Source organism: Epinephelus moara, chromosome 1, assembly GCF_006386435.1.
Source record: "Epinephelus moara isolate mb chromosome 1, YSFRI_EMoa_1.0, whole genome shotgun sequence".
Taxonomy (NCBI): domain Eukaryota; kingdom Metazoa; phylum Chordata; class Actinopteri; order Perciformes; family Serranidae; genus Epinephelus; species Epinephelus moara.
Genome location: NC_065506.1, coordinates 1,833,160 through 1,860,120, shown reverse-complemented (window position 1 = coordinate 1,860,120; position 26,961 = coordinate 1,833,160). Strand labels below are relative to the sequence as shown.

Sequence of the window (26,961 nt, the reverse complement as noted above, 5' to 3'; positions counted from 1 at the left end):
TCTGCAACACGACCAACTTATAATCGTGTTTATTAATCGTGATTTCAATATCAATCAAAATAATCGTGATTACTATTTTTGCCATTATCGTCCAGCCCTACGTTCCGCATGGCAAAAGGTCACCAAAGTGTGTGCGTGAGACAGTCCCAATGCCTATTTGATAAACAAACAAATTCCCAGATCAACATTTCCATAACAAATAAAAATAAAATAAAATACAGAACTTTTGAGACAGCACATGCAATACCATTGTGAAAGCACATCTACATATGCTTCATACACACAGCCTCCCACACCAGCTGCAGGCTGCATCTGATTCCTGTTTCAGGCCCTGTACTCTTCTGACCTTGGCCAGACGAGTCAACAGCCCATAAATACATTTATTTACACCACATGCCGCATGTTAGTACACACACACATATAGACATATGTAAACACAGACATGTATTAATCCTTTGTCAGTGGTGTAAAAATAACTTTGCTAATGAGTTTCAGCTGGTAAGGCTGAAGGCCTGTTTGGTGAGCACTTCCACGGCTTCTTGGACTGAGTATGGAGTGGTGCCTTGCCTCTTTATTTCTCGGCACTCGCTGGACCCTGTCGACGCCTGGCTGGTACCTGTCGTCAGCCCGGATGAGGTTTTCCAGCCCCACGGCCCCTGCTCTCCTTGTCCCCGCTGGCGCGGGGTGAATCTGCACAACCTGCGGCCTCTGTGTGTGGCTCCCCGGACAGCTAACACCGCCAGCTCCTGCCAGGATTGGGCTGGTAAATGCTAGATCGCTAGCAAACAAAACGTTTATCCTGAAGGATTTCCTGACTTCCTGAGGATTGGATTTTCTCTGTGTGATGTGGCTGACTGTTGGTGAGTCCAGTGCTTTCACAGAACTTTTACCCGATGATTGCTGCTATTTTAACTCCCCGCGGACGTCAGGTCGAGGAGGAGGAATAGCGACTATTTATAAGAGTCACTATAAATGTAAACAGCTAGGTAAGATGATGTGTGCTGTCTGAGTGCCGTAAATCGTTTCGTTCTGGAAGCGACCTGGGGCGGACCCGGAGCCAGTTTCCTAAAGGTATGGATATACACTATATAGAAATAGCTTATCTTCACTCATTTGCTGTCGTAGGTCACGCACAGACATCAGCAGAAACGAGAGACTTTTGCGTATCCAGTTAAAAGTTCCTTGTAGCGGCTTTAATATTGGACTTTTTTAATTATTGAAGTATTTAGCAACAGAGACTTGTGGTCAGTGGGATGTGAGGATTCTTAAACTAACATCTGTACAGATGTGAAGCCCTGATTGTATCTGACTGATTTTTAATTAAAGCTGTTGTCTTGTATTTTTTTTCCTCTGAAAATATGAACCTTATAGTCAAGCACTGTTTATTTAGCCTGTGTAGTTGAGGGGACAGGTCAAACTGATATGATGCTGATTTACAGGAGAATTCATGTCAAATGGAGGATAAACCATGAACATAAACTACAGATCACCTGTAAAGCATTTTAATAAATTAATCTATCATAATTAAAACGACTGGAGACTGAAAACAAACTGACATATGGGTCTGATCACTTTTTTAATGAATTGACATCATTCCAGACAGGATGTTAGTGTGTCTGTGACTTCCTGTATGGACTGAAGGCTGCTGGAAACTGTCGGGAAACTGTCCGACTTCACCGCGGCTTTTTGTCACCGCCCCCTGCTGCGGCTGCTCTGCTCTCGTCTACTTTCCAGGCGAGGCGCAGTTCATCTCGAACGAGCCTATTAACAAAGTAGCGGAGTGACAGAGTGATACATCCTGTCAGCCGAGGGGTTTCCTATCTGTGCAGGCGAGCACCACAGAACCTCCACGGACTATTACATCCAGACGGTCCCGGTGTTTCCTCCGCAGGCTCCACTTCATTCAGCTTCACTCAGCTGCCCAACAAACCTGCTGCTTCTTCCCACTTTAACCTGAATGACAAACCGGGGCTCGGTGCTCTGGCTGGATCCAAACGGAGAGCCAGGGCTAGCTGGGAAGCTAGCGGAGGCTAACTGGCTGTGCTTCCCCCCGGTTACGCTGCGGCTAGCGCTCCGCTAGCCTCACAGCTGCGCCTCGCCAACGAGCCTAACAGCTATCCACCTCGGCGCGCTGTGTTAACGTCATGACTGACGCACTTACATGACCAAAGATCGTCTCTGCCTGAAATACACATTATTCTGCCAGGAAACCAGCCGACACCAGCATCGTTCTCCAGTAACAAAAAATGCATTTTTCACTGGTAAAAAAATATCTCGCCAGAGTGGCGAGTGGTCTTAAAAATTTAGCAGCCAGAGACAAAATCTACCCATAATTGGCAAGTGGCAAGTGTTAGTTTTGGACCCTGGGTGCCAACAAGGATGGCTTCAGTCTTGGAGCTGTTAAGTTGTAAGAAATTCAGCTTCATCCACGCCTTTATCTCCTCCAGGCAGGTAGTGAGTGAGGCAGATGGCAGGAGTGCAGAGGGGGTGGGATCTGTCTAGAGGTAGAGTTGTGTGTTGTCAGCATAACAATGGAATGATATACCATGCCTGCTGATAACACGGCCGAAGGGAAACATATAGAGAGTGAAGAGGGTAGGACCCAGCACCGAGCCTTGAGGGGCACCACAGGTGACATGGTACTTGTGATTTTGCCTCTCCCAATGCAACATACTCAGTTCGCCCAGCGAGGTAGGATGTGGACCACTTGTGGACGGTATCAGTGAGGCCGATGGTGGAATGCAGGCGGTGAAGGAGGATGTTGTGGTCCACAGTGTCAAATGTAGCTGTTAGAACCAGAAGTATTAGGAGGGATGGGGAGCCAGTGTCCGCTGTCATCAGAAGGTCATTCGTGACCCTGACCAGAGCCATTTCAGTGCTGTGGCCAGGACAGAAACTTACCTATTATGCCTTATTACAATCCACAGATCAATAAAATACCAATTAAAATGGTCCTCATACCCTTCCAAATGCCCAGACAATCTAAATCCAGCAAAAATATTTCATCCAAACACATTATTACATCCATAGATATCCATGAACTGCCATTGCATTATTTCAAATGTTCATATTTTTCTTCTGACTGTACGCAGTAACTCCTGTTTGCATGTAAATATTGGCGAGACCTTGGTATCAAAATGGCAGCTTTTCTTTTCAGTACTTAATGTTTCAAAGTCCACATCAAAAAAAGCTTTTATGTTTAAAGCACCTTCTGACTGGAATAATTTACCAGTAAATATTTGCTCCATTTCATCTTTCAGACTGTTTAAACATGCTTTGGCAACTCATTTTCATACCAACTGTACATGTAGACTATAACACCTATCCAATTTTATCTCATTTCCAATATTATCTCATTTGTCATTCTTCTCTCTTTACTGAACCACTCAATTTCACTGACATTTTACATTTCACAGTAATGCTTGGCTATATTTTGAATGATCATTATTTTCCGTTATTCATTATGTTGTAATTGTAGGCTCTGTATGACTTTTCGTTGTTGTTGTTTGTTTTGTTTTTGTTTTTTTTTGTTGTTTGTTTGGTTGTTTGTTTCTGTTTTGTTCTGTTGTGTTTATCTTGGCTGTATGAGTGTAATGTTTTTGTGGTATTTTGTTCAGGACCCCCTTGAAAACGAGATGGTACATCTCAAGGGGTTATCCTAATAAAAGAATTTCAAAGAATCATTCCAGTAAAATTGACCTAAATTTACCTAAAATAAACCTAAAAGGCTTATCCAAACTAAACTTATAATAAAGACTGTTTTTATTCCTTCAAGATAACAGAGGAGCAATTTGTTTATCATTTATGTACATTTGTAACAGTCTATGATGCCAGTTCAAAACTCCTCAGAAGGAGAGATATGTCATTGACTACAAGACCCATAAGCCATCGGGCCAATCACTGGATACTCTGTTACCCTTTAGCCTTAGAAGAGAGGCAGGCCTTTCTTTTCAACATAGGCCCTGTTGGCTATTGCAGGTTGTGGAGAGGACATGAAATCCTCTATTGACTCAAGTGAGGTGTCAATCAAAAGGTCAGAGTCCAGCTGTACAGTATGTCTTAAGTGATGAGTGGAGGAGAAAAGAACCAAATGCTGTTCTAAATAAAAAGGATAGTTGAAATGAACACATTTCAAGATAAATTGCAACCAGTGAATCTGTCTTCTTATATGAGGTGTGGGCAAGTCAAGAATTCATACATTGTGCAGTGATGAGTTGTAAATGAGCAGTTAAGAATAAATCTACACAATCTATTACAAACTATAGTAAGAGGAGCAAGAGAGGTATTAGAAGCAATGCAATACACAGAATCAGCATAATCCATTATTGGCAATATAAGTTGAAGAGCAATCTTTTTTCTGTCCATAAGTGGGAAACAGTTCCTGGAACAGAAAAGGAGACCAAGACTATAAATAATTTTATGTACAATGTGATTAATATGGTATTTAAAAGAAAGCTCAGAATTAAGGTATAGGCCCAGGTATTTGATGTGTTCAACTTTCTGCAATGTAGTGCCATCCAGACAGGAAATACGACATGAATGTGTTTTGCATTTAGATTTGATGTTCTGTCGAGTGCCAAAAATCATAGTATGTGATTTAGTTTTATTGAGTAACTTATTAACTGCAAGCCAGTGTTGTAAGTTATTAAAATCAGACTGTAAGTCTGCTTCAATCTGTACTATATCTGTATGTGATGTATATACAGTATAACCGTATCATCAGCATAAAGCTGAACAGAACCCTTACAAATAGAGGGAAGATCATTAATAAATATGGAGAAAAGAAGTGGACCGAGCGTTGATCCTTGAGACACACCATACTGTTGAGTTAAAGTGTCAGATTTGTTTCCATTAATAACAACACATTGTTTTCTGTTGTGAAGGTATGAGTTGAACCAGAGTAATGCAGTGTATGAAAGGCCAATAGAGTGAAGTTTATCCAGAAGAATGTAATGATTAACCAAGTCAAAAGCCTTTGTCAAATCAATGAAAATTGCACCAGTTAGTTCAGAAGTGTTCGAAACAGTGAGAATATCATTAGTTAGTTTTAGCAGCGCAGTAATGGTAGAGTGATTTGAACGAAAGCCAGACTGAAAAGATGACAGGATATTGTTTTCATTAAGATAGCATGACAGTTGATTATAAATTAATTTTTCAAACAGATTTCGTAGCCTCCTGTATTCATCCCAATCAACAGGATTCTTACACTTATGAAATGTGGTCCATGCAGCATCTCTCTGCCTGAAAAGGCTAATTAAGTCAGCGCTTATCCAGGGAAGGTGCCTGCCTTTTACTTTGGTAGTTTTCAGAGGAGCATGTTTGTCAATAACTGTATTCAGTTCAGAATGTAAAAAGTCCCACGCATCCTGGACATCTGGTATTAACTGATACCTATCCCAGTCAATTGCAGTTATATCATTAATAAATTGATCTACATTTAGTTTTTTATATTGTCTAATTGTAATTAGTTTGGGAGGTAATTTAGGCAGTTTAATTTTCCATATACAGTACACAATTGCATGGTCACTAAAACAATCAGACATAATTCTTGATTTTAGGAATCTGTTTGGATGAGAGACTAGTATCCAGTCAAGTAGAGACTGACACGTTAATGTAACACGGGTGGGTTCATCAGGGTGGGTTCAGCAGGTGCAGACAGAGGTCGATATATATTTCCAATAGTTATATACTTATTCGCATGCAGAGTTATTTTTACAAAAATGCACTCAAAATGCAGGGGTTCAATATCCGGAATAATTAACTCTGAGACCAAATTAGAAGACACATATGTGGATACACCACCTCCTCTTGTACCTCTATCAATCCTATATAAGACATAATCAGCAAGTTCAATTTCATTGTTAGATATTTTGTTGTGAGCCAAATTTCAGATAAAGTAACAACAGCAGGTTTATACTGCTCAACCCATGCTCGAAGCATGTCAGTTTTAGGTAGAAGACTTTTGATGTTTAGATGAATTATTTTCAGACCTTTATCATTTATTTGTCCAATTTGATATTTAAAGTTTAAGAGAGTAACACCAATGATCAGACATAGTAAAACTGAAAAAGTCAAGGGAAGTAGTTTGTAGGACTCAAAATTACTAAATAAATAGTCATTACAATTAGACACACAAAACACAACAAAATACATAACAGATTCACACACACAAAGGCAATACAAGACAACAGGAAACAAACACAAGACTAGCCTATTAACCCAGGTCCCCATGCCCAGGTTTTTTGGTGAGTAAACCAAAGAAATGAAAGAGCTCACTGCTGAGCTTGGCCTGCTTCAAAGCGAAGACATTAGAGTGGCACAAAACAAAACCTGCATTGACATATTAGGTCAAGTGCCTTTAGCAGGTCATTTTGAAATTATTAAGGGTACTACTTATGACCACATATAGGAAAAATAAATACAAAAAATAGGAAATGCATATTTAATCAAGATAAGACAAACAAACAAAAAAAATCTTTAATAGGAGCAAAACAAGATCTGCCTCCCAAATACAGGGGAGACTTAGTAGAGTCAATACGACTTTTTACGACACTACACTTCCTTTTTACGACGGCTAGACAGCTTATGGCAAACACTACCAGTAAGCATCAACTTCATACATCAACTTAGATTAGCAGCCAAAATAACAGAGAAGACGTTTTAGATGCGCTTGAATTAAGAAGTCAGTAATCATAATTAGCTCATAGTAGAATGGCTGCGGAAACGACGTGGCAGAATAAGAAAAGAGGGAAGAGAAAGGCAAACAACAAAAAAGTTTACTGATCAGTAGGCTATACAGGAGAGTTCATGGAGGAGTTCATGGATGTTATGAAGGCAGCTTCAGCAGCTTTGTGGTCGCTTAAAAGTCGTTTTTTTCCATCAACTACAACACTCAGAGTGCAAGGATAACGAAGGGAATATTCGAGACCGGAGCCTCCATTTAACTGTGTCGAAGGCTTTACGTTTCATCGTCAAGTTAGCGCTATAGTCCGGGTAGATGAAGATGCGCCTGCCGATAAAAGTCAGATCTTTTTTTCCATGAGTTAGGCGCAGGATCTTTAATTTATCTTGAAAGTGGAGTAACTTGATCAGGATAGGCCTAGGACTGGGTCTCTCGTTTGAGTGGACTTTGGGACAGGAATGCGGTGTGCCCTCTCGATAGCCGGCGGTGTGGGAAAGTCGTCTTTGCCCAGGAGTTGAGGGATCAGACCAGCCATAAATCCAAGAATGTCACGGCCCTCTGCGGCCTCTGGTATCCCGAGAAAGCTGAGATTTGCAGATCTGCTCCGATTTTCAAGATCCTCGACCTTATCAACCAGGTATTTATTATCATTTTCAAGTTGTTTGACCCGGGTAGAGAGATCTGTCAGATTGTCCTGGATTGTCCTCATTTACTCCGACACGTTAGTAGCGACAAATGATCCCCTAATGTGGATAGGGATCTCTCCATACCACTCAAGGTGCCAAAGATCGGATCAACTTTAGTGTCAAAGTAAGTCATTAAATCCTGTTTAACTTGATGGATGGTATCGCGCAGAGACTTCATTTGGATTGGATCCATTGTTTGATCAGTTGTTGGCGATTTGATTTCCTTAAAGATATGAAGAGTAAATCTGTCCCTTAGTCAAGCCAGTCACGCGCCTTGTTAGGTTAGTCCTACTAATTTGTTAAGTGTAACTTAATATCAAGCAATGCATAGCCAGAAGTTTAAGATGAAAAAGGGAAGCAGACCATGACTCAGACCGGCTCACTCCCGCTGCGGCCATCTTCTCATCTGAATGATGAGAGCTTTTAAATCCCTCAAGTTATGAGTTTTGATCAATTTTGGATGAATTTGGCAACTATGGTTTTGAACCACCACACCAAACTAGCAAAAGAAAAGTGTTTTTTTGTTTGTAAAAACAAAGTGGAAATAACTACATTTGACATCCATACCATTAACCCTTTATCATTGTAAAATTATCCAGCAGACTCATGTGTTTATACTGTATGTTGAGGGGCAATAAGATTATCCTTCAATTAAAACTTGGGAAATGAATATGGGAATGGGAAGTGGGGAACAACATCAACATGTATGTTAAGAAAACATCAACACACACATCCAGTATTGTTGCCACTCACCAGGCAGCGTCCGTTGACACACAGTCCTCCAGGCTCCTTGTCACAGGCTGTGCCATCGAGCACACGACCAAAGTTGTAGTAGAAGTTGTGACCCAGGGCCAGGCAGCTTAGCTCACAGGGGTTAGAGCCTGGCAGGGAAGACCTTTGGTCAGTCACTCACTGGTTTATTATGGGAAAATAGGTGAGACACAAGGACAGAGAGGGAGGTGGCTGAGAAACAGGAACATACAAGTGAAGAGACGGAACTGGGAAATGGTGGCCTTTATTTACATTTACTTGGATGATGGGGTTACCTTAAAGAGGAAATGAAACACAGAACAAAATTACTGTGATTTGTTTGATTTTCACCTTATAGGCAAAAATGACTGATCAAACTTGGTATCCATCTAGATTTGCTGGACAACTAGATTGTATTTCATGTTTTCACCAGCAGGACGCAGCCATCTTTACACAAGCCAGCTGGCGATGTCACTGGGATGGTACATGTCTGTTGTCTGCTTACTTGCTAGTAGTTGAGCTAGGCTTGGTAAGGTCGGTACTGTGAAGGAAGTTTTGTTCTTTGATGATTGTTTTGTTCTCTGAAAACATGTTTTTATGGCCAGAGTAGTGCACAAATGAATGAAGTCACATGGCGCCCAACAGGTAGAACACACGTTGCATTGCCAGTGTCCCGGTGGCATTGCAGGTATACATGCCGTTTGACAGCATAATTGAGTTTGGGATTACTTGTATGGATTGGCAAAGCTGGGAGAGGAGCCATTGTGGGAAAGGTTAAGAGTAAACACACTTGACTTGTGATCAAAGGTCAAGCTAACATTATACACAGCCTAATGTTAAAAGCCGATCCTGTTGCTGGGGAGGGAGCTATTAGTTTACAAAAGTCTAGCAAGGAACCTGCAAGATCTTGGTAGTGTCTTCACGCTAAGGATAAAAGTATATTATGTACACCAAGAAGAGGATGGATGCACAAATGCAAAACTGAACACCACCAGCTATCTAACCCAACGTGCACAGGGAAACAGGACAATTTCAGCTCCAACAGTTCTTCTGATGGTGAGTGATACCGTTCGTGTTTTTTACTGATGCTTTGTGAATGATGTTCATTGTGATATAAGGGGGCTTGTGGACATGACTACTTAGGCTAGCTATGTTTGCTGTGTTGGGACCAGACCTCGTAACAGGCCTCCAATTATAGTATCAAAATCGCTCTTGTAAATAATTAATAATTTTGATAATAATTATTAATTATGTTAAATAACCATTGTGATACTTCGATTGGAGGCCTGTTACTAGGTCAGGTCCCAACAAATGGTGCCCCTTGAGTGAGGCATAGTACCGTTGACATTTATTTATAATTGTGCAATATAAATATCATTGTACATTTTTGGTCCACATCAACATTTTTTGATTCCACTTACATTACAATTACATTACATTCACACCACTTGTCTGCTACTGCAGTAGACATGTAGCTGTACTTCCAAACAAGTATATTGTGGTGACAATTCACTTATCATTTACCGAGTTCCGGCGAGCGGTTGCACAAGATGGCTGCCTAGATTTCAGCTCCTCCTCCTCACTATTTTTACGTTGAGTAAGGAGCCACAGATCGGGGAAGGGCGCAATGGCCGAGTTGGAAGCTAAAATGGACACTGTGCTATCGAGGCTAACCAGCGTGGACAGCGTGCTGGGAAAAATAGACGCTCGTATTGCTTGTATGGACACCCGTTTGGCTGAAGAAGGAAATCAGCAAAATCAGAAACGAGGTTAGCACACTGCATGCTAACGTGGGAGCTAACTCCGGCAAGCTAGCCGAGCATGATACCAGGCTGGAAGCGATGCGCGCTAAGTTAGCAGACATGGAGGACCGGAGTAGACGCTGTAATGTGAGGATTAATGGATTGCCGGAGGGGACGGAGGGATCTAATGCCATCCAGTTTCTTACTCAAAACCTACCAAAGTGGTTCCCCTCTCTTAGCAACCTCCAGGGAGAGATTATGAGGGCGCACCGCATCTACAACCGTACCGGGGCTGCAAACGTGACGGGCCGCACTCTGATTTTCTGCTGCCTTGGGTACACAGTCAGACAAGACATCCTCGCAGCTACAAGAAGGAATCCTCCTGTCATCGATGGTCAGAAACTACGCTTTCTACCGGATTACAGCGCACACACTGTGAGCCGTCGTTTGGCCTTCTCCATGGCCATGGATCAAGCAAGAGCTGGTGGCATCGAGTTCTTCCTGATTTATCCGGCTACCCTCAAGGTCAAATCTAAAGCTGGTGCGGTGGAAGCCTTCCAATCTCCGGGGAAAGCTGAGGAATATATCACGTCGTTGCTGAGAGGACAGGCCCGGGCGGAGGATGGTGATGTGGATAACTAGCTGGTAACTATATCCACAACCAGCTTTAACGGCTACACGTTACTCGGTATGTTTTCACTACATCCTTACTCTACAACGCTGCTTATTTGTTGACAAGTTGCTAACCATGGGAGAGCTACAAGCTAACTTAATCCTGGCTGCTAATGTTATGTCGGCTTCCTTCCTTCACTGACATTACGAGGCACGTTAACCTGCTCATGGTTATTGATATGCGGACAGTTTTCTTGGATTTAAAGTCTCAAAGGATCCATTGGATACATTTTATTTTATTCTGTTTGTCTCATTCACTGACTGATTTACTGCAGACTTATAGCCCACTGCCCGGATTGCACTCTTTATTTTTCCCTATGGATGTGAGACTGGGATGCTCTCTCTCCCTCTGTTTTTGTTCATTTTATTAAGTCAACATGCGGGGCTGGACTGATATATTCGGTTTTGGTAAAGAAGATTACAGCTGTTGTTTTTGTTTATTTTATTAAGTCAACATGCTGGGGCTGGACTGTTATGTTCGGATTTTGGTAAGGAAGATTACAGCTATTGTTTTTATTTTATTGAGTCAACATGCTGGGGCTGGACTGTTATGTTCGGATCTTGGTATGGAAGATTACTGCTGTTGTTTTCTTTTCTTTTTTGCCTATTATATTTACTCAACGGTTTACTGTGTTAATTAAGTATTGGGTTGGGTTCTGCTCTTTTGCGGCCCTGTGTTCGTACCAATCGTGGATCATCATAAAAACGTTTGTTTTCTTTACTGTTTTGTATGTGTTAATACTATGTTTTTGGGTGTATTGGTTTTGTTATTGGGGTTATGGTGCCACCTTGGGGTTTTTAGGAATATTGGGAGGGATGTGTCTTTTTTATATTTCAGGGAACATGCACAGAAATTTATGTTGTTTGATATGAGGAGATCCTATCTATACCTACTATCAACCACTTTATCTAGATCAGTGAGCAGTATTTGGAGTATAATGTAATTTAATGGGTGAATTATCAATCCTGGTGTGGAATTGTGATGGTTTGAATATACCCCACAAACGAACGAGTGTCTTAACTCTGCTGAAACGAAGGAGAATAGACATAGGTTTACTTCAGGAAACGCACCTGTTAAAGAAGGACTCAGCTCGCATGGCCAACAGATTTTATCACACCATAGCAGCTTCTTCAGCAGATTCAAAATCAGAGGAGTGGCCATCGTTTGTAAGCGTAATTTGAAAATTAAAGTTTTGGATACATGGGCAGACAATAATGGGAGGATGACAATTGCTAAAGTAGAAATGTTTGGGAGAAAGGTAGTTATTATCTCAGCCTATGCCCCCAACAAATTTGATAAAGAATTTTATAGCACACTCACTCAAGAAATGCTGCAACTGACTGAATATTCATTTATTGTTGGTGCTGATATGAATGCTGTCTGGCAGGCATCTGAGAGGTCTACTATGACTGCTAATAAGGACCAGGAGCTAGCGACTGCAGCCTTGCAGGCCTGGGTGGAGAGTTTAGGATTGATGGATGTCTGGCGTACTTTTAATCCTACATTGACAGATTTCAGCCTTTTCTCGGCCAGGCACAAAACCTCTTCGAGGATAGATTTTCTTTTCTCTTCACCTCAGCTGTTTCAAAATATTAATAATGTTACTCTTCTTCCTATGGCACTTTTGGATCATAAAGGGGTCCTCAGCAATGTCTTAATTGGAAGTTTATCTAAAAATGCAGCTAGACGGCGCTTCAACTCCTCATTGTTGGGAAATGAAGATTATAAATCACAGTTTAACGTTCAATTACAGGATTTTTTTAGACATTAATGTGGGCTCAGTGGAAGATCCCAGAGTTCTTTGAAACGCTGTTAAGGGATTTATCAGGAGTAACGCCACTTTATTTTCTTCGAATATGCGCAAAGCTAGAGCTGCTACATTACAAAACTTAGAGACAGACTTTGCTAGATTGTATTCGATATTGCAAACAAATTATTCCAGACAGATTGAAATACAACGTGACATTATTAAGAAGGAAATAAATAACATTCTTAAACAACAGTCTGAGTTCCTGATACACAGGACTAGACAACGATATTATTTTCAAGGTTCGAGGCCCAGCCATCTTTTGGCTTCTAGAATCAGAACGAATGAATCTTTTGCAGATATTCCATCCATTAGGTTGTGTACGGGTAATGTCACAACTGATCCTAAACAAATAAATGAAACCTTCAGAACCTTTTATTCTAACTTATATCAGTCGGAGATTCGAGCGGATAGTGATAGGTGTGCTAATTTTCTTGATCAGATAGACCTTCCAAGGCTTTAAGAGGATGATGCTGCAAATCTGGATGCTCCGATTTCCTTGGAAGAACTGAAGGGGGCAGCACTTGCTATGCAAAGGAATAAATCTCCAGGTTTCGATGGGATACCTCCTGAGCTTTATGTCACATTTTGGGACAAACTTGGCCCACTAATGTTAGATATGGTAAGAACATCAATAGATGAAGGTTTTTCAAGAGATGTTAGCCTTGCACTAATTTCTTTATTGTTAAAGAAAGATAAGGACCCAGTTGACTGCGCCAGCTATAGACCTCTCAGTTTGCTGAACGCTGATCTTAAAATTTATGCAAAAGTGCTTGCCAGACGCATCCAAGATCACATGCCCATGTTAGTTCATTGCGACCAGACGGGGTTTATTAAAGGCAGGATGGCTGCTGATAGTGTTAGACACCTCCTTCATATAGTGGATACCGCAGCGGGTAAAAATACACCATCTGTAGTTCTTTCATTGGATGCCATGAAGGCCTTTGATAGGCTGGAATGGCCTTTTTTGTGGGCTGTGTTAGAAAAAATGGGGTTTGGCAGGATTTTTTTTACATATGATCAAGGTTCTGTACTCAAAGCCCTCTGCTTTAGTTCTTACTGGTCAGTTGTCATCTGCTCTGTTTACTGTCTCCAGGTCTTCCCGGCAAGGTTGCCCCTTGAGTCCGGCGCTGTTCGCGCTCTCTCTAGAACCCTTAGCCCAGATGATCCGTCAATCTGCTACCATGCAGCCCATTTCAGTTGGCCGCACCTCTCATCATCTGGCGTTATATGCTGATGATGTGCTTGTGTTTATGGAGAACCCGGTCCAATCCCTTAATACTCTGCTCACCATCTGTAGTGATTTTGGCGATCTATCTGGTTTCAAAATTAATTGGAATAAGTCTGACCCTTAATGACCCAGCTAAAGCACTACAATTTTCACCCAATATTCCTGTTGTAGAACAATTTAAATATCTTGGAGTTCATATTTTCCCAACCCTGAATCGCATTGTCTCCCACAACTACTTGGAAATTTGGAATAAAGTTAAATCCGATCTAGATAGATGGACCAGCCTACCAAACTCTCTTCAAGCCCGCATCTCCATTGTAAAAATGAATGTCTTGCCCAGAATTACCTTTGAGTGCTCGATGATTCCCCTTGCACCCCCTGTTAATTATTGGAAGAAAATTCATTCTGGTATTTCACAATTTATTTGGAATAAAAAGCGGCCTCGCTTAAAGCTGGCAACCTTGCAGAGAGGTAGAGGAGATGGAGGACTAGTAGTTCCTGATTTTAAATTGTACTTTTATTCCTTTGTCCTTAGACCTCTTTTTGTGTGGGCTAATGCTGATATATCTGTTTCCTGGCGTGAACTGGAGGAAGATATCGTGCGACCATTGACGTTGCAAGGGGTACTCTTTTCTAACATGTCCAATTCACAATGTAAGCTCCGTTTTGGTCCAATAGTCTTTTTTCTTATCCAGACCTGGCGCACAGTTGAATCCCTGTCTAAGATATCCTGTAAATGGCATACGTTCTCTCCGCTATTTCACAACAAGAATCTTATGATTGGAGGTAGACCCATAACAGCATCTCCTTGGAGTAACAGTAGCATCTGCTATCTAGGTGACATTTTTCATGATTCAGGTTTACGCTCCTTTCAGGACGTGAGAGACGCCTTTGCCTTGCCGCGCTCCTCATTCTTTTTTTATTTACAACTCAGACATGCTCTCACTGCACATAGTATTCCCCTACAGCAAGCTTTATCTGTTCACCCTCTTTATAATTTGGTTGCTACACAAAAAGTTAACAGTGGTTTGGTTTCCAAATTATACTCTCTTTTCCAGAGATTTTCTTATTCTGATTTACCGTTGGATAGGTTATGGAGGAATGATCATCCTGGTTTAGATCATGATTTTGAGTGGGAGCAGGTGTGGACGAATATCAGGGAGGCTTCCCGCAACCCGAATCACCAACAGATTCATTTTAATTATGTCCATAGAACCTATCTCACCCCACGCTATGAAGCTGATAAATGATCCGTCTTGTAGCCTTTGCAATTTGAATTCTCCAGGTACTTTCATTCATATGATGTGGGAGTGCCCACTGGTTGAGCAGTTCTGGGCTAATGTGGCCTCTCAACTGTCAGACTTGACATCTGTAACTGTCCCAGTGACTATTCCTGTTCTGTTATTGAACGACTTATCTGGGCTAGGTCTGTCGAGGGCTGCAAGGCGGTTAGTACTTGCTGGTATCACAGCTGCTAAGCTGCTTTTGTTTGTTTTTCAATTAATGTTGTGGTTTATGTTTTTGGTTAATTCGGCGGCTTTTGTGACCTAAGCAAATATTGCAGATTGGAGATTCTGTATGTTATATGGTGCTTGTGATGGATGCTACTGTAGAGTTGAAGGTATGGTCTGGCTCCTGAGGGGAGTAAAGGGGAGTGCTGAGGATGGTCCTGGCATTCCTTCATGCTCCAGTAAATATATGCTTGCTTTCACCATAGTTTGCTGAATCCAACACTTTTTGTCTTGCATATGATTTTGTATCTGTGTTGGTGTTTCTCTTGTTTTTGTTTTTTCTGTGGAATGTAAAATATATGTTGTGTTTTGTTAAATTTCAGCTGATCAATAAATTAAAAAAAATTTGATCACAAAAAAAAACAAAAAAAACTTATCATTTACCAAGAGTTTGCTTTTGCTGCTGGCTTTTTAAGTCAAACCTACCCTGTAGGGATTGTAAGATTTTGGTTCAGCATTTGTATACCAGGTATTCAATGCAATCTAGTCAAACTGTCAGAATTTGCTGTTGATTTGATTGTCGTTTCTCCTTTGTAATTCATCACAGTGTACCACCAGCCCTGTGAAAAATAAAGCGCTTGTGTGAGAAAGAACTGGCTGTTACTGCTGTGCATTTCAGCCTAAGCAAGAGATAGAGCAGGAACTTGTGTACCTCACTGTTACTGCTCAAGTTCAAGTTTGAGTTAACAAAAAAATACAACACTCAAACTCAACCCTTGCACAGAGAACTAAACCCTAGTTGTCCTGAGCTCATCAGCAGGTTGAGACTCAGAAAGGGCAGTAGAGAGACAAATTCTTTACTCAGTGACAAGTGTAATGCACACTTGCTCTTGATCTTTCAGAGGCAAACCAGCCTTGCCATTCAGAAAAAAGCAGCTTTAGAAAAGCAGGTAGAATGCATAACAACGCAAAATGCTTCTCTCTTCCATGAAGTACAGATGGCCAACAAGAAAGCCGTGGGCCACTTAGAGGACCTGCATTCAGCAGAGTCAGATCTCTGCTCGCACAAGGAGGAACTGTTAAGGCTAAGTTCGCAACATCTTGCCCCACCACAGTCTCTCAGCCAATGTGATTCCGGCTTTCCTGATTCACACTCCTCCGTGGATGAGAGGTTAACACCTCCTCCACTCAGAAGATGGAAACTTTTCCCACCTGACCCCAAATCCTTGGGAATCAAGTAAGCTCCTCAACCTCTACCAACAGACAGAGGTAACAGTGACCTGACTTCCCATCTCTCTGACACTGATGTTGAGTAGATTTGTAGTCTACAAGATATTCTGCCCTGTGTCCCTCTTGGACACTGATGTTTGACACCTTTACCAGTGTACAGGGGGGAAAGGGGGGTTGAAAACCTTTCAGCCCCTGCCTTTCAACCACAAAGACCTGTAGCACGTGATTCACACGTTCTTAGAAATGCTAATTTAGTCTCACCTTCACCAGAGAGGACATCAGAGTGTTCTCGCCTTGTAGTGCTTGAGTTTTTAGCCAAGGACATGAACAGTTTGATCCACAAAACTGAGATCAACATATTTATGACTAAATTAGAGAACTTGACAACTGTCTAGTTGACCTGCCCCTTGCAAAAGAAAGGGAAAAGATAAAACTTGTATGGAGGACCAGCTCTAAAGCTGTCCACAAGTTTATACAGTGTCAGCCTCCCAGTGTCAGAGACAATTGCAAAAGGCTCCATCAAGCACTGACAGAAGGATTTTCCTCTACTGCTGATGACATTGCTTCAATGGTTGCAGCCCTCCAAATTAAACATTCCCGTCAGGAGAATCCAAGATATTAATATTAACATTTGAGACGTGTACTTTCGGGGTAAGAATGCACTGGGCTTTGAATAAAACTCAACCTTCAAGTCTTTGTTCTTGCCGAACCTGCATCCTTGTGTATGCACTGACGTTGCACTCATGATATGTAAAGGTATGCCCTCCATGCATGAACTCAGGAAGTTGACACAGGTTGAAAGGGAAACCTCCAAAGCCGAGGGGATACCAACTGAGCCTGCCAGTCCAAACATTGCAGTGTCGCACAGGTTTCCTGCCCCAAAACACCATGATAACAACAGCTCAAAGAGGGGTGTGAAAAGACAGCAGGGAGACAACAGGCATAACCGCTATGTCCCCTAACTGCCTCAAGATGGCCATTCACAGAACAGAAGCTTTAGAAGGCCATACTCAGAAATTTTGGCCTAGAACTGTGACCTGCCAATTGACCGGCCAGATGATGAACACAGCATCTCTGACATTTCTGATCAAAGCTTAGAATATGGTCAAAATCTTTCAGATAGTGAGAGCACCTGTGAATGCCTTCTTGCCTCTGGCTACATGGAGCATTACAGCCCTGAGCCATGAGCTAACCACAGAAGCTCCAGAGTTTGCTCTTCACATAGTCCACCTCTATAAGTCCAAAGTACCTTGAACTTACTTACGTACCTTGAAATTCTTGCAGTTAGGCAAACCTATGTTTTCGGCAACAGCAGCAAACTCAGTCATTCTAAACTGTAACGGCCAGACACCCTGCTATCAATTTAGGAATTCTAAATTCTAATTGGACTTAGATACCACTGTCCAACTTTGTGAGTAAATTGCCCCTTGGGGATAAATAAAGTGGTTGAATTGAATTGAATTAAATTGAATTGTACACTTGGATTCATTTTTTTGTAGTATTTTGTCAGTAAAACCACCAGTGTCTTACTGCTTACAGCTGACAGCTTAGGACACCACGTTATGACCTCAGAAAAAGTCATACACATGTCCTTATCATTGTAGGTGCCACTCTCTATCTATCTCACCTAACACATTTACATAACTAACACCCCCGTTCTTACTAACACCTATTGAGAAACACAGTTTAATTCTTTTGCACCATGCCAGTGTCATTGTTGTTTATCTGGATTTTGTTTTGTGACCTGAAGGTTTTGTTTTGTGTTGTATCACTATTCTTGCATAGCCAAGATAGATAGTGCTAACAAATGCTCAGGTGGATCACAAACTGCCCAGATGTTACAACATGAATGACAAATCGTCATTTGTTAAAATCTAATTGGACATGTGAAGGCTTCTTCTCTGGGTCTTGCTGTCTAAAATGGTGGCTGAGACTGCATGTTCTTTGTTCTTCAGACAAAGGACAGCCATTTGGCACTCATCTCCGCAGGATGCCTCATTGTCACAATTAAAGCCTAGTTCACATTACACGATTTTCACCGTAATTTTGACGTCGCAGAGGATCTTGAGAGCCACCTTGGCTTGGAGGTGAGTCGGCAGATAGCCTGCCGCGACGAGTCTTCATGAGTGAACAAGCCTACGAGCAAGTCTCCCCCTCGTCTGTGACTGGGACTGGATATCTGACAGGCTAGAAAACTGGAGAAGGCTGACACAACTGACAAAGAGCATCAGCCAATGAGAGGCGGGATACGTCCCACGTCAGTACGCAGGAGGACAGAAGAAATGTGAGGAGGACAAGCCGCAGGGTTGCCACTTGCCAGGTCCGCTTATTAGCCGCGACTTTGGGCTTGTTTCTAAAGTGGAGTTGCTTATTTGGGCTTGCTCTCTAAACGTCACCTTCCTCTATATATATCCGTCTAATAAGTTATTTAAAAGCATGATAATATGTCGGACTGCAGTCGCTTCTTTTGGGCTTGTTTCCATAGCCCTGGTTGCTTGTTTCTCTCCCAAGATCTGGCAACACTGACAAGCCAGCTGGCAAGCAACAACAACAATGGCAGCGTCCACAGGATCACGGGGAGCGCGTTGTTTGGACCCAGGATAATAAAGAATATCCATGCCTTTACAATGTGTCGTCTCCAAGTTTGGTGACATCACCGTATTATCTGGGGCTCTGTCGGTGAGGGCTTGGTGGAGAAATCTTGTGGTGTGCACACACAGGTCGTAACGCAGTTGGCGAGACTCCCGCTGACAGAAACGCACGTCTTCAGGTATGAACACTCAAAAGATTACGATAGTCTCCGCAACACAAAATCAAGGTGAAAATCGTGTAATGTGAACTAGGCTTAAGCGAGAGACCAGTCTTCTTAATACTTGATTGGGCACTACTGTCAAAGTGACATGTGACTCATGTGACCAAACCAACTGAAGGAGAAGTTTCTTGTCTCCATCCCTGTCTTTCTCCTGAGCCGCTGACAAGCTCTCTGCTCCTAAACCTCTGAAGAGGTAGGACATCATACTAGGGCCTGGTACGCCCTTCCCCCGTTCCTTCACCTCTGCATGCTCACAGTAGAAGCTGCAGCTATGCTCTGAATGTGGCCGGCTTACAGCAGACACAGAACCTAAAGACCAGAGAAGTTAGTGTGCCACTTCTAACTCTTCAAGGATACCGAGCGACCAGTCTCCTCAGATCTGCACCTTTGAACCAAGGACGCAGCAAAGACGGCATCTGGAACCACAGTTCTTTCCAGCCTTCCACTGCTGGCTAACAAAATTAGAACACCACAGCATTTCTTTCCTCCATTTATTTAAGGGTTGGGAATGTAACAATTGGGCAGAGCATTGTTACAGTTATACAGGCTAAGCAAGACTGTTTAACTTTGTCAATTGTGATTTAATGCTGTATATTGGGCTATTATTGTAATTGTCTGCAGTTAGGTTATTGGTTAGTTGGCTTCACCAAAGCTAAGTGGTTTTCTAATGCTCTACACAGACAGAGTCACAGACACAGTCTTCATGTAACTAAATATCCTCTGTACTAAACCAGACCCTTTTGCAACACATATCGCATACATTCACTCACAAATTGGCTTTCAACATAGCTACACCCAAAGAGGAGACTCGCTTCATCTCCTTTGTCTTTGTAATAACTGACCACACAGTCAGGCAATACCACCCCCAGCTTGAAGTCATCTTTGTTTCAGCCATCTTGCAGTTTTCTGTTGTCAGCCATTTTGTTTTGTAGGCCAAACAACCTTTGTTTCACCCACACACCTCATGTCTCTCTCTCTCTGTTTCTCTTGCTCTTACACACACACATGTACACACCCATGCTTGTATATAGTGACTAGTTAGAATTTGAATGTTTTGCTTTCCTTTGCTTTCTTGTCAATACATACTTTTGGAATCATTCCTGCTGCCTGTTTAATATTGCACAAGAGTGAATAAATAGTCATCCTCTGCTATGTCAAGAACTCTGAAATCCTTCAACCTTTACTATCAGTTTGCCGGTTTTGGTTATAGTTATTAACTTAACTATTAATCAGAGTTCCAAATTGATAGTTTAGTGTATTTCATAAGACTGATATCATCGTTTTTCCCTCTTCAGGAATGGTGGCCCACGAGGTGATTCAATCAATCAGTCAAACTTTATTTATATTAGGGTTGTCCCGATCCAGCTTTTTCACTTCCGATCCGATACCGATATTACAGCCTTGAGTTTTGGCCGATACCAATCTGATCCAAGCGCGTATTATACATATTCACTTATTTTGTTGTCAGTCATGTTAGAAAAGGTTTGATCAAGCGATATTACTCTAACAAAAACAACTACTTAATCACGTTAGTTAGAATGATCCACAACAGTTGGTATGAGAAACTGACCTGTTTATTGTTAACAGGGTCAAATAAACAAACTTTAAACTTGAACATTAACATTAAATAAAAAATATAGCTGGTTTGCTTTGGCTGCTTTGGCCCCTTAATAAATAGAAAATAAATCAACACAAGAAATCTTTAAAATGTCTAACATTGAAATTAAAATAGCAGCAAGACTCCACACACTTGTGCTTTGCCCTCCTAATAAATAAAAAATAGATTAACACCACAAGACATTGTTGACATTTAACAAACAATGCAGCCTTTCCTTTTCAGTTATTTTAGTAGTGTCAGTGCCAGCCTGGTGCCGCTGTTTCCTGGGACCAACAGAGGGGAACAAAAAACCACACACAATATTGTACAAGTGTTTAAACAAGCAATAGTCCATCCATGGCTCCAATTTCACTAATTGTGCCCAAAACAATGCCATAAGTGCTCTTTACTTAAACAGTAAGAGTGTAAACCAAATAAAAATATCACTCTCAAAAAACCAGAGCAGAAAACAAATAGTCAGTTAACTAAATTGACCGCTATGCTTCCTAACCTCCGTCTGCATGCTGGCCTGGTGGATTGATAGTAAGTGCTGGAGCGGACTGCTTGAATTGCGGAGCGCTGGGCTGGCCGGAAAACCTGGATCGGAGTCCATGAAAAACTGGATCAGAGTTCTTGGATCGGCATTTTTCCATGCAGTCCGATCCGATGCCAATGCACGTTTTTTGCTAATATCGGCAGCCGATACCGATCTGAATATCGGATCGGGACATCCCTAATTTATATAGCACTTTTCATACAAAAAGAATGAAACACAAAGTGCTTCACACAATAAAAACAATAACCCCCAACAAAAACATCAACACTCTATGCAGCCCTCAGGGCCCTATTTCAGAAAGCAGGAGTAGTGAAAACTGAGTATGTTGAGCCTGAGATGAGGAAAACCCTGAGTTTTCCGTTTCAGAAAGCCAGCTCAGCAAAACCCTGAGTAAGTTACTATGGCAACTTACTCCGTTAAGCAAACCTGCGAGCGAGCAGGTTTGCTTCATCTAAGCCTGAGGCTGAGCATGTCACAGGTAGGAGAGACATGGCGTGTCCTTTAGTGAATGAAGTCGTGGATGTTGGGGCACAGTTTATACAGAGGCTGCTGCGTAAGGAGAAGGTGATTAGACCCCGTTTGGATTTCTCCCAGGAGGAGTGTCTGTATTAAAGATACTGTTTACCTCACAGTCTTTCATTTATCTTAACAAGCTGTTCCACCAAGATATATCAAATATTACACATTGTGGATTTACATTATCATCGGAGCAAATTTTATGTGTTACCCTTTGATTCTTCGGCAGCGGCAGTTTTCTTTATAACATCAGAGACACTGAACACATCAGAGAGACAGCGGTTTGTCAGGCCGTAAGAAAAGTGACACTGGCTCTGAAAAGACTTGTGCCCGTTTTTTGTGGTTTTCCCTGGACATAAATCAGAATCGATTATCAAAGTATTTGCAACGGCGCATCGGTGGCTTAGTGGATGGAGCGGATGCCCTGTGATCAGACGCCCAGCGCCTGATGCAGCGGCCGCGGGTTTAAACCCAGCCTGCAGCCTCTCACTGCGCATTGTTCCCTCTCTCCCTCAACGTTAGACTACGCTGCCATTGCCATTAGAGGCAACAAAATAATAAAATAATCTTAAAAAAGAGGAATTCCAAAGAACTGCAGGTTTGTCAGTGTTAATCAGAAATAAATCTACGTTACATGATGCAATGATTCATGAATACTTTTCATATATTCAAAGATTCCATGGTGTAACTGGCTCATTTACAGGACTAAACACCCCATAATAGCTCCATCTGAGCATAAAGGAGATTACATGAATCAGAAGTCATTTCACAGCAGTTCAGCAATTCAATTAACCTCAGCCTAATATTAGAATAGAATGAAGAAAGTATAAGCAAAACTTTTACCAGTCTGTACAACATTTTTGTGCTTGATTTTGAGTTGCTGCCCAGTGTGTTTGGGCTCCATCAGATTACAGCTGAATAAGATGATACAGCAAATTATATTCAAATATATGAACTCTTTGTAATGTTTCTGTATTTTCTGTATATAAGACGCATTAACACATCACATTACATAACATCACTTCACATATGATGACTTGAGACTTGCTTGACTAATGTTGATAAAAGACTCGACTTGACTTTGTATTCATGACTTGAGACTTGACTTTGACTTGAGACAGATGACTCGAAAGGACTTGGCTTTAATTCAATGTTAAAGGCACGCTAAGCACCATTGGACGTCACTTCTGTTTACGTTCAACAATGTTATCAAACACAACAGAGCTAGCTTGCCCCCCCCCTCGTCCTCCGTGACTCTGTCATGAACGAGCGACAGCTGCTAGTTACCTTGGATTTACACACCTCTTCAAGGGATAGTGCGCCCAACATGAAAATTCAGCCATTATCTACTCACCCTCATGCCGATGGAGGCTCAGGTGAAGTTTTAGAGTCCTCACAACACTTCAAGGGGAGAGGAGGTAGCAAAAAAACTCCTCAGATTCAAACGTCCAAAAACACATAATTGAAACCACAAAATATCTCCATACTGCTCGTCCGTAGTGATCCAAGTGTCCTGAAGCCCCGACATAGAAAGTTGCGTGGAAAAACGTCATTTGACAGAGCTCTACGGTGCGAGCATTTTACTCGCATTTGCGACTAAAAACAGTTTTGTGCGAGCAAAAGAAATCATTCAGGAGCACGCTGTGCGAGTACAGATTTCAACCAGCAGCAGAAACGAGAGGCGAATCCTGCCAGTTGTGGGTTGAACGGGGGTCACAGACAGGAATATGGTGGAGCACTATGGCCACCGCCGCAAGATAACGGTTTACTGGCGACCGAGAAGCCCGGCTCCAGGTCCAATAATTTACTCTTCGTTGGTGTCATGCTCCACTGACTGTTAGCACCCAGCCCACTGTGGGTCTATTAGGGAATATACTAAAATATACCAACCGGGCTGCATGATGTGTGTGGTTTTTGCACTGATAAGGGACTGTTCGCCAGTAAATCGTTGTTTTGCAGTGGCCATAGGGCTCCGCCGTATTCCTGTCTGTGACCCCTGGTCAACCCACAACCAGGGTCTACTGCTCTAATAGTAGAGCAGTAGGCCCAATGTAGCCCTGTGTGTGTGTGCTGGGCCCTTACCACACACGATGGAGGAGAGGGTGGCACCAGAGGAGCCTTTGTATTTTGTTGTTTTCCTATTAAATGTGTTATTTAAAATTTTCACTGCGCTCCTAAATTTCTTTCTGTGCTGCTAACCTGCTCCTAGTGAAAAAAGTTAGCGTAGAGCCCTGTTTGAACTCTGTTTTTAGCTTCATTGTAGCCTGTAGCTCAAACTGCCTCTCTGGGCAGCGTGTTCACGTGTGCGCACTTGCGCGAGGACCCAATGTTTTTGTTGCCATTTGCCTGGGCTGCTTACAGAGACCAGACTTTTTCACAGCATATTCAGAGGAGATGTAGCTAGCAGATCGTGAGGAGATGTTTGCTGTATGTGACATATGACTTGACTTGTGACTTGCTTGACCTGAGCAATGACTCGATTTGACTTGCTTGACTTATAGCAGGGACTTGACTTAACTTGCTTGATTCTCACCACAACTAACTTGGGACTTGCACATGTGTGACTTTCCCCCATTTCTGCTATTAACACTCTGCAGTCTGTTCCCATCACATCTCACGCTGTTTAGCTGCAGCTGACGTGTTAGTTTTTTGGGGGTTTTTTTAATTTCACGGTCATTATAATCTCCAACTCAGCTGTGATGAAACAAGCAGCTTTCTGCTTTCGGCCACTGAATATCACGTTATCTGCACTCCACTGATGATGTCTTTCGGTGCTCGCCGTGAACGCGCCTCTCTCAGGCTGAACATACAGCTGATCAGCTGTTCTGGAACCGAAAACTCAGTGTCTCTCAGCTCAGGCTCAGTCAACCCGGAGAGCGGGATTAGGCTCAGAGTTTGTTGAGCCTGCTTCCTGAAATAGGGCCCAGGTCTTCAGGAAGGCTGTTCCACAGGCGTGGACCATAGTTATGAAATGATGCCTCACCATGGGTTTTTGTTCTAACTTTGGGGATGATCAAAAGGCCACTACCAGAAGACCTGAGGGTTCTGGAAGGTTCATACTAGGGGTGTCCCCGAGTAATAATTTTCATAGTCGAATCTGATTTGACAGATTTTTCCTTTAGCCGACTAATCGTCGAATCATGTTGTTTTCCCCCTCATTGATTAATGAGCTCATTTGCGTCAGTTTCCGCTCCAGAGAAAAGAGCTAAAACACCCAAATAAACAAATTTAATTATTAAATTGGCATAATAAGATAATAATAATAAAAGTAAAAGGGTTATCATTTTATCTTTATCTGTATTCCTTTCACTTCATCAAGGTATGATGCTCTAGATGAGCGCAGACACGTTGCAGCCTCATCCATGTCTTTAACAGGAGTCATTTCTGACTCGTCAGAACTTGCCATTTCATTCACAAATAAACATCCAAAAACATCATCAAAAGGTTTAGAAACAGTTTTCCTTCTTTTTGACTTCAAGTTACTTCATTAATCAACTCAGGTTCATACAAGTTCATCCACATGGACCGTGCGTCACCGCTCTCAATTGTTTGGCCACGTCGGACAAAAAGTAGCCAAATAAAAAATCAGAGTCTATCAAGAAAACAATCAGCGGTGAAATTCGTTTCAAGACACTTCAGGTAAACGAATAATCCTTCAAAAAAGTTTGATTTAAGAGCACATACCTCCTCCAAAGTGTTTGTTTATGCGCTCCGCCACCGTAAATCACCATAGGCCTCGATGCTGCTCTGATGGTCCTGCAGCGCACTCACTCACCTCAGCTTATTTGGATCGAGCAACTGGGTGATTTATTCATGCGTAGTAATGATTATGCCTACTGATTAAACGCACGCGTCATTTTCAATTTTTTATTAACAGAAATTAGGCTGATGTTTGTATCAAAATAGGCTATATATCATGAATTACTAGAAAACAAATACATTCTATGTCAAATCAAGATGTTCAGCAGCAGTGGGCACCCCCATATAGTCAGAATGGTACGGTCTTGTTTCATAACCACATTTTGCGACGATTCGACGGCGAGACTGGCAGTCGAATCAGACTTCTCCGAATCGAATCACCGAATCATCGACTATTCGGGGTCACCCCTAGTTCATACAATGAAAGCAAATCTGATAAATGGGTAGGACTAAGACCATAAAAAGTTTTATAAACCAATAAAATGATCTTAAAATCATTACTGAAGCACACAGGAAGGCAATGCAGAGACCTTAAAATTGGTGTAATGTGTATGGAAGCATAACAGTTTCATCATCAGTTGAAATTGAATTTATAACACTGAATTTTTTTGTATTGAATTTATAACACTTAATTTTTTTTGCATTGAATTTATAACACTGAATTTCTTGTTGCATTGAATTTATAACACTGATTTTTGTTTACATTGAATTAATGTATCAGATTTTTTTTTGCATTAAATTTGTGTATCTGAATTTTTTTTGCACTAAAATTGTGTACCTGATTTTTTTTACTTTTGTTTTTCAATGTTCACAAATTCAGAATAAAAAAATTCAAGTCTGAAAAAATTCAAATAATATATTTTCAAACTGCTCAAATTCAGTGTGCTCAAATTCAGATGCAAAATTCGCTGCAAATAATTTCACTGCAAATCTGCTATCCAAGGAAGAGCAATCGATTGTAGATCGAGTCCAACCTACATCCAGCCAATCATGTTACGCTCCATTTGTCATGTGACACCAACGAAGAAAAGGTTGAAGTTCTAACGTGAACCAGAACGCTTCGGTGAGTGTATTAACTCTTATTTGTCATTTGTGTAGTTGTGTAAGATTCAGTATTAGACAATAACAATTATAATAATAATAACTAACAGAATTTACCGGACAATACATGTGCTGAACGAGGTGGCGTTTGGTAAAACTGTGTTAGTAATGCTAGCTAACCATTAGCATCAGGACGTCACCTGTTAAAAACCTCTGGGGTCAGCAATGTCTCATATGAGATGACAGTTTNTAATAATAACTAACAGAATTTACCGGACAATACATGTGCTGAACGAGGTGGCGTTTGGTAAAACTGTGTTAGTAATGCTAGCTAACCATTAGCATCAGGACGTCACCTGTTAAAAACCTCTGGGGTCAGCAATGTCTCATATGAGATGACAGTTTTAATTGTTTCATCACAGACATTATTGTCCAAAGGTTACAGTTCTGGGGCAGTGATTTTGACCTGTTGAAACCGCACAGTAACT

The 26,961-nt window shown here is 41.7% G+C and overlaps 2 protein-coding genes across 2 annotated transcripts in view; both read right to left on the bottom strand.

Moving 5' to 3' along the window:
• The window catches only part of fah (fumarylacetoacetate hydrolase (fumarylacetoacetase)), a 625,231-nt gene that overhangs the window by 519,692 nt on the left and 78,578 nt on the right, over positions 1 to 26,961 (bottom strand). The window lies entirely within an intron of this gene.
• The window catches only part of adamtsl5 (ADAMTS like 5), a 148,013-nt gene that overhangs the window by 50,758 nt on the left and 70,294 nt on the right, over positions 1 to 26,961 (bottom strand). The window contains exon 6 of the mRNA XM_050049704.1: positions 8,122 to 8,249. Within this exon, the coding sequence (XP_049905661.1) occupies positions 8,122 to 8,249 (128 nt within the window). The remainder of the gene's footprint in view (positions 1 to 8,121; positions 8,250 to 26,961) is intronic.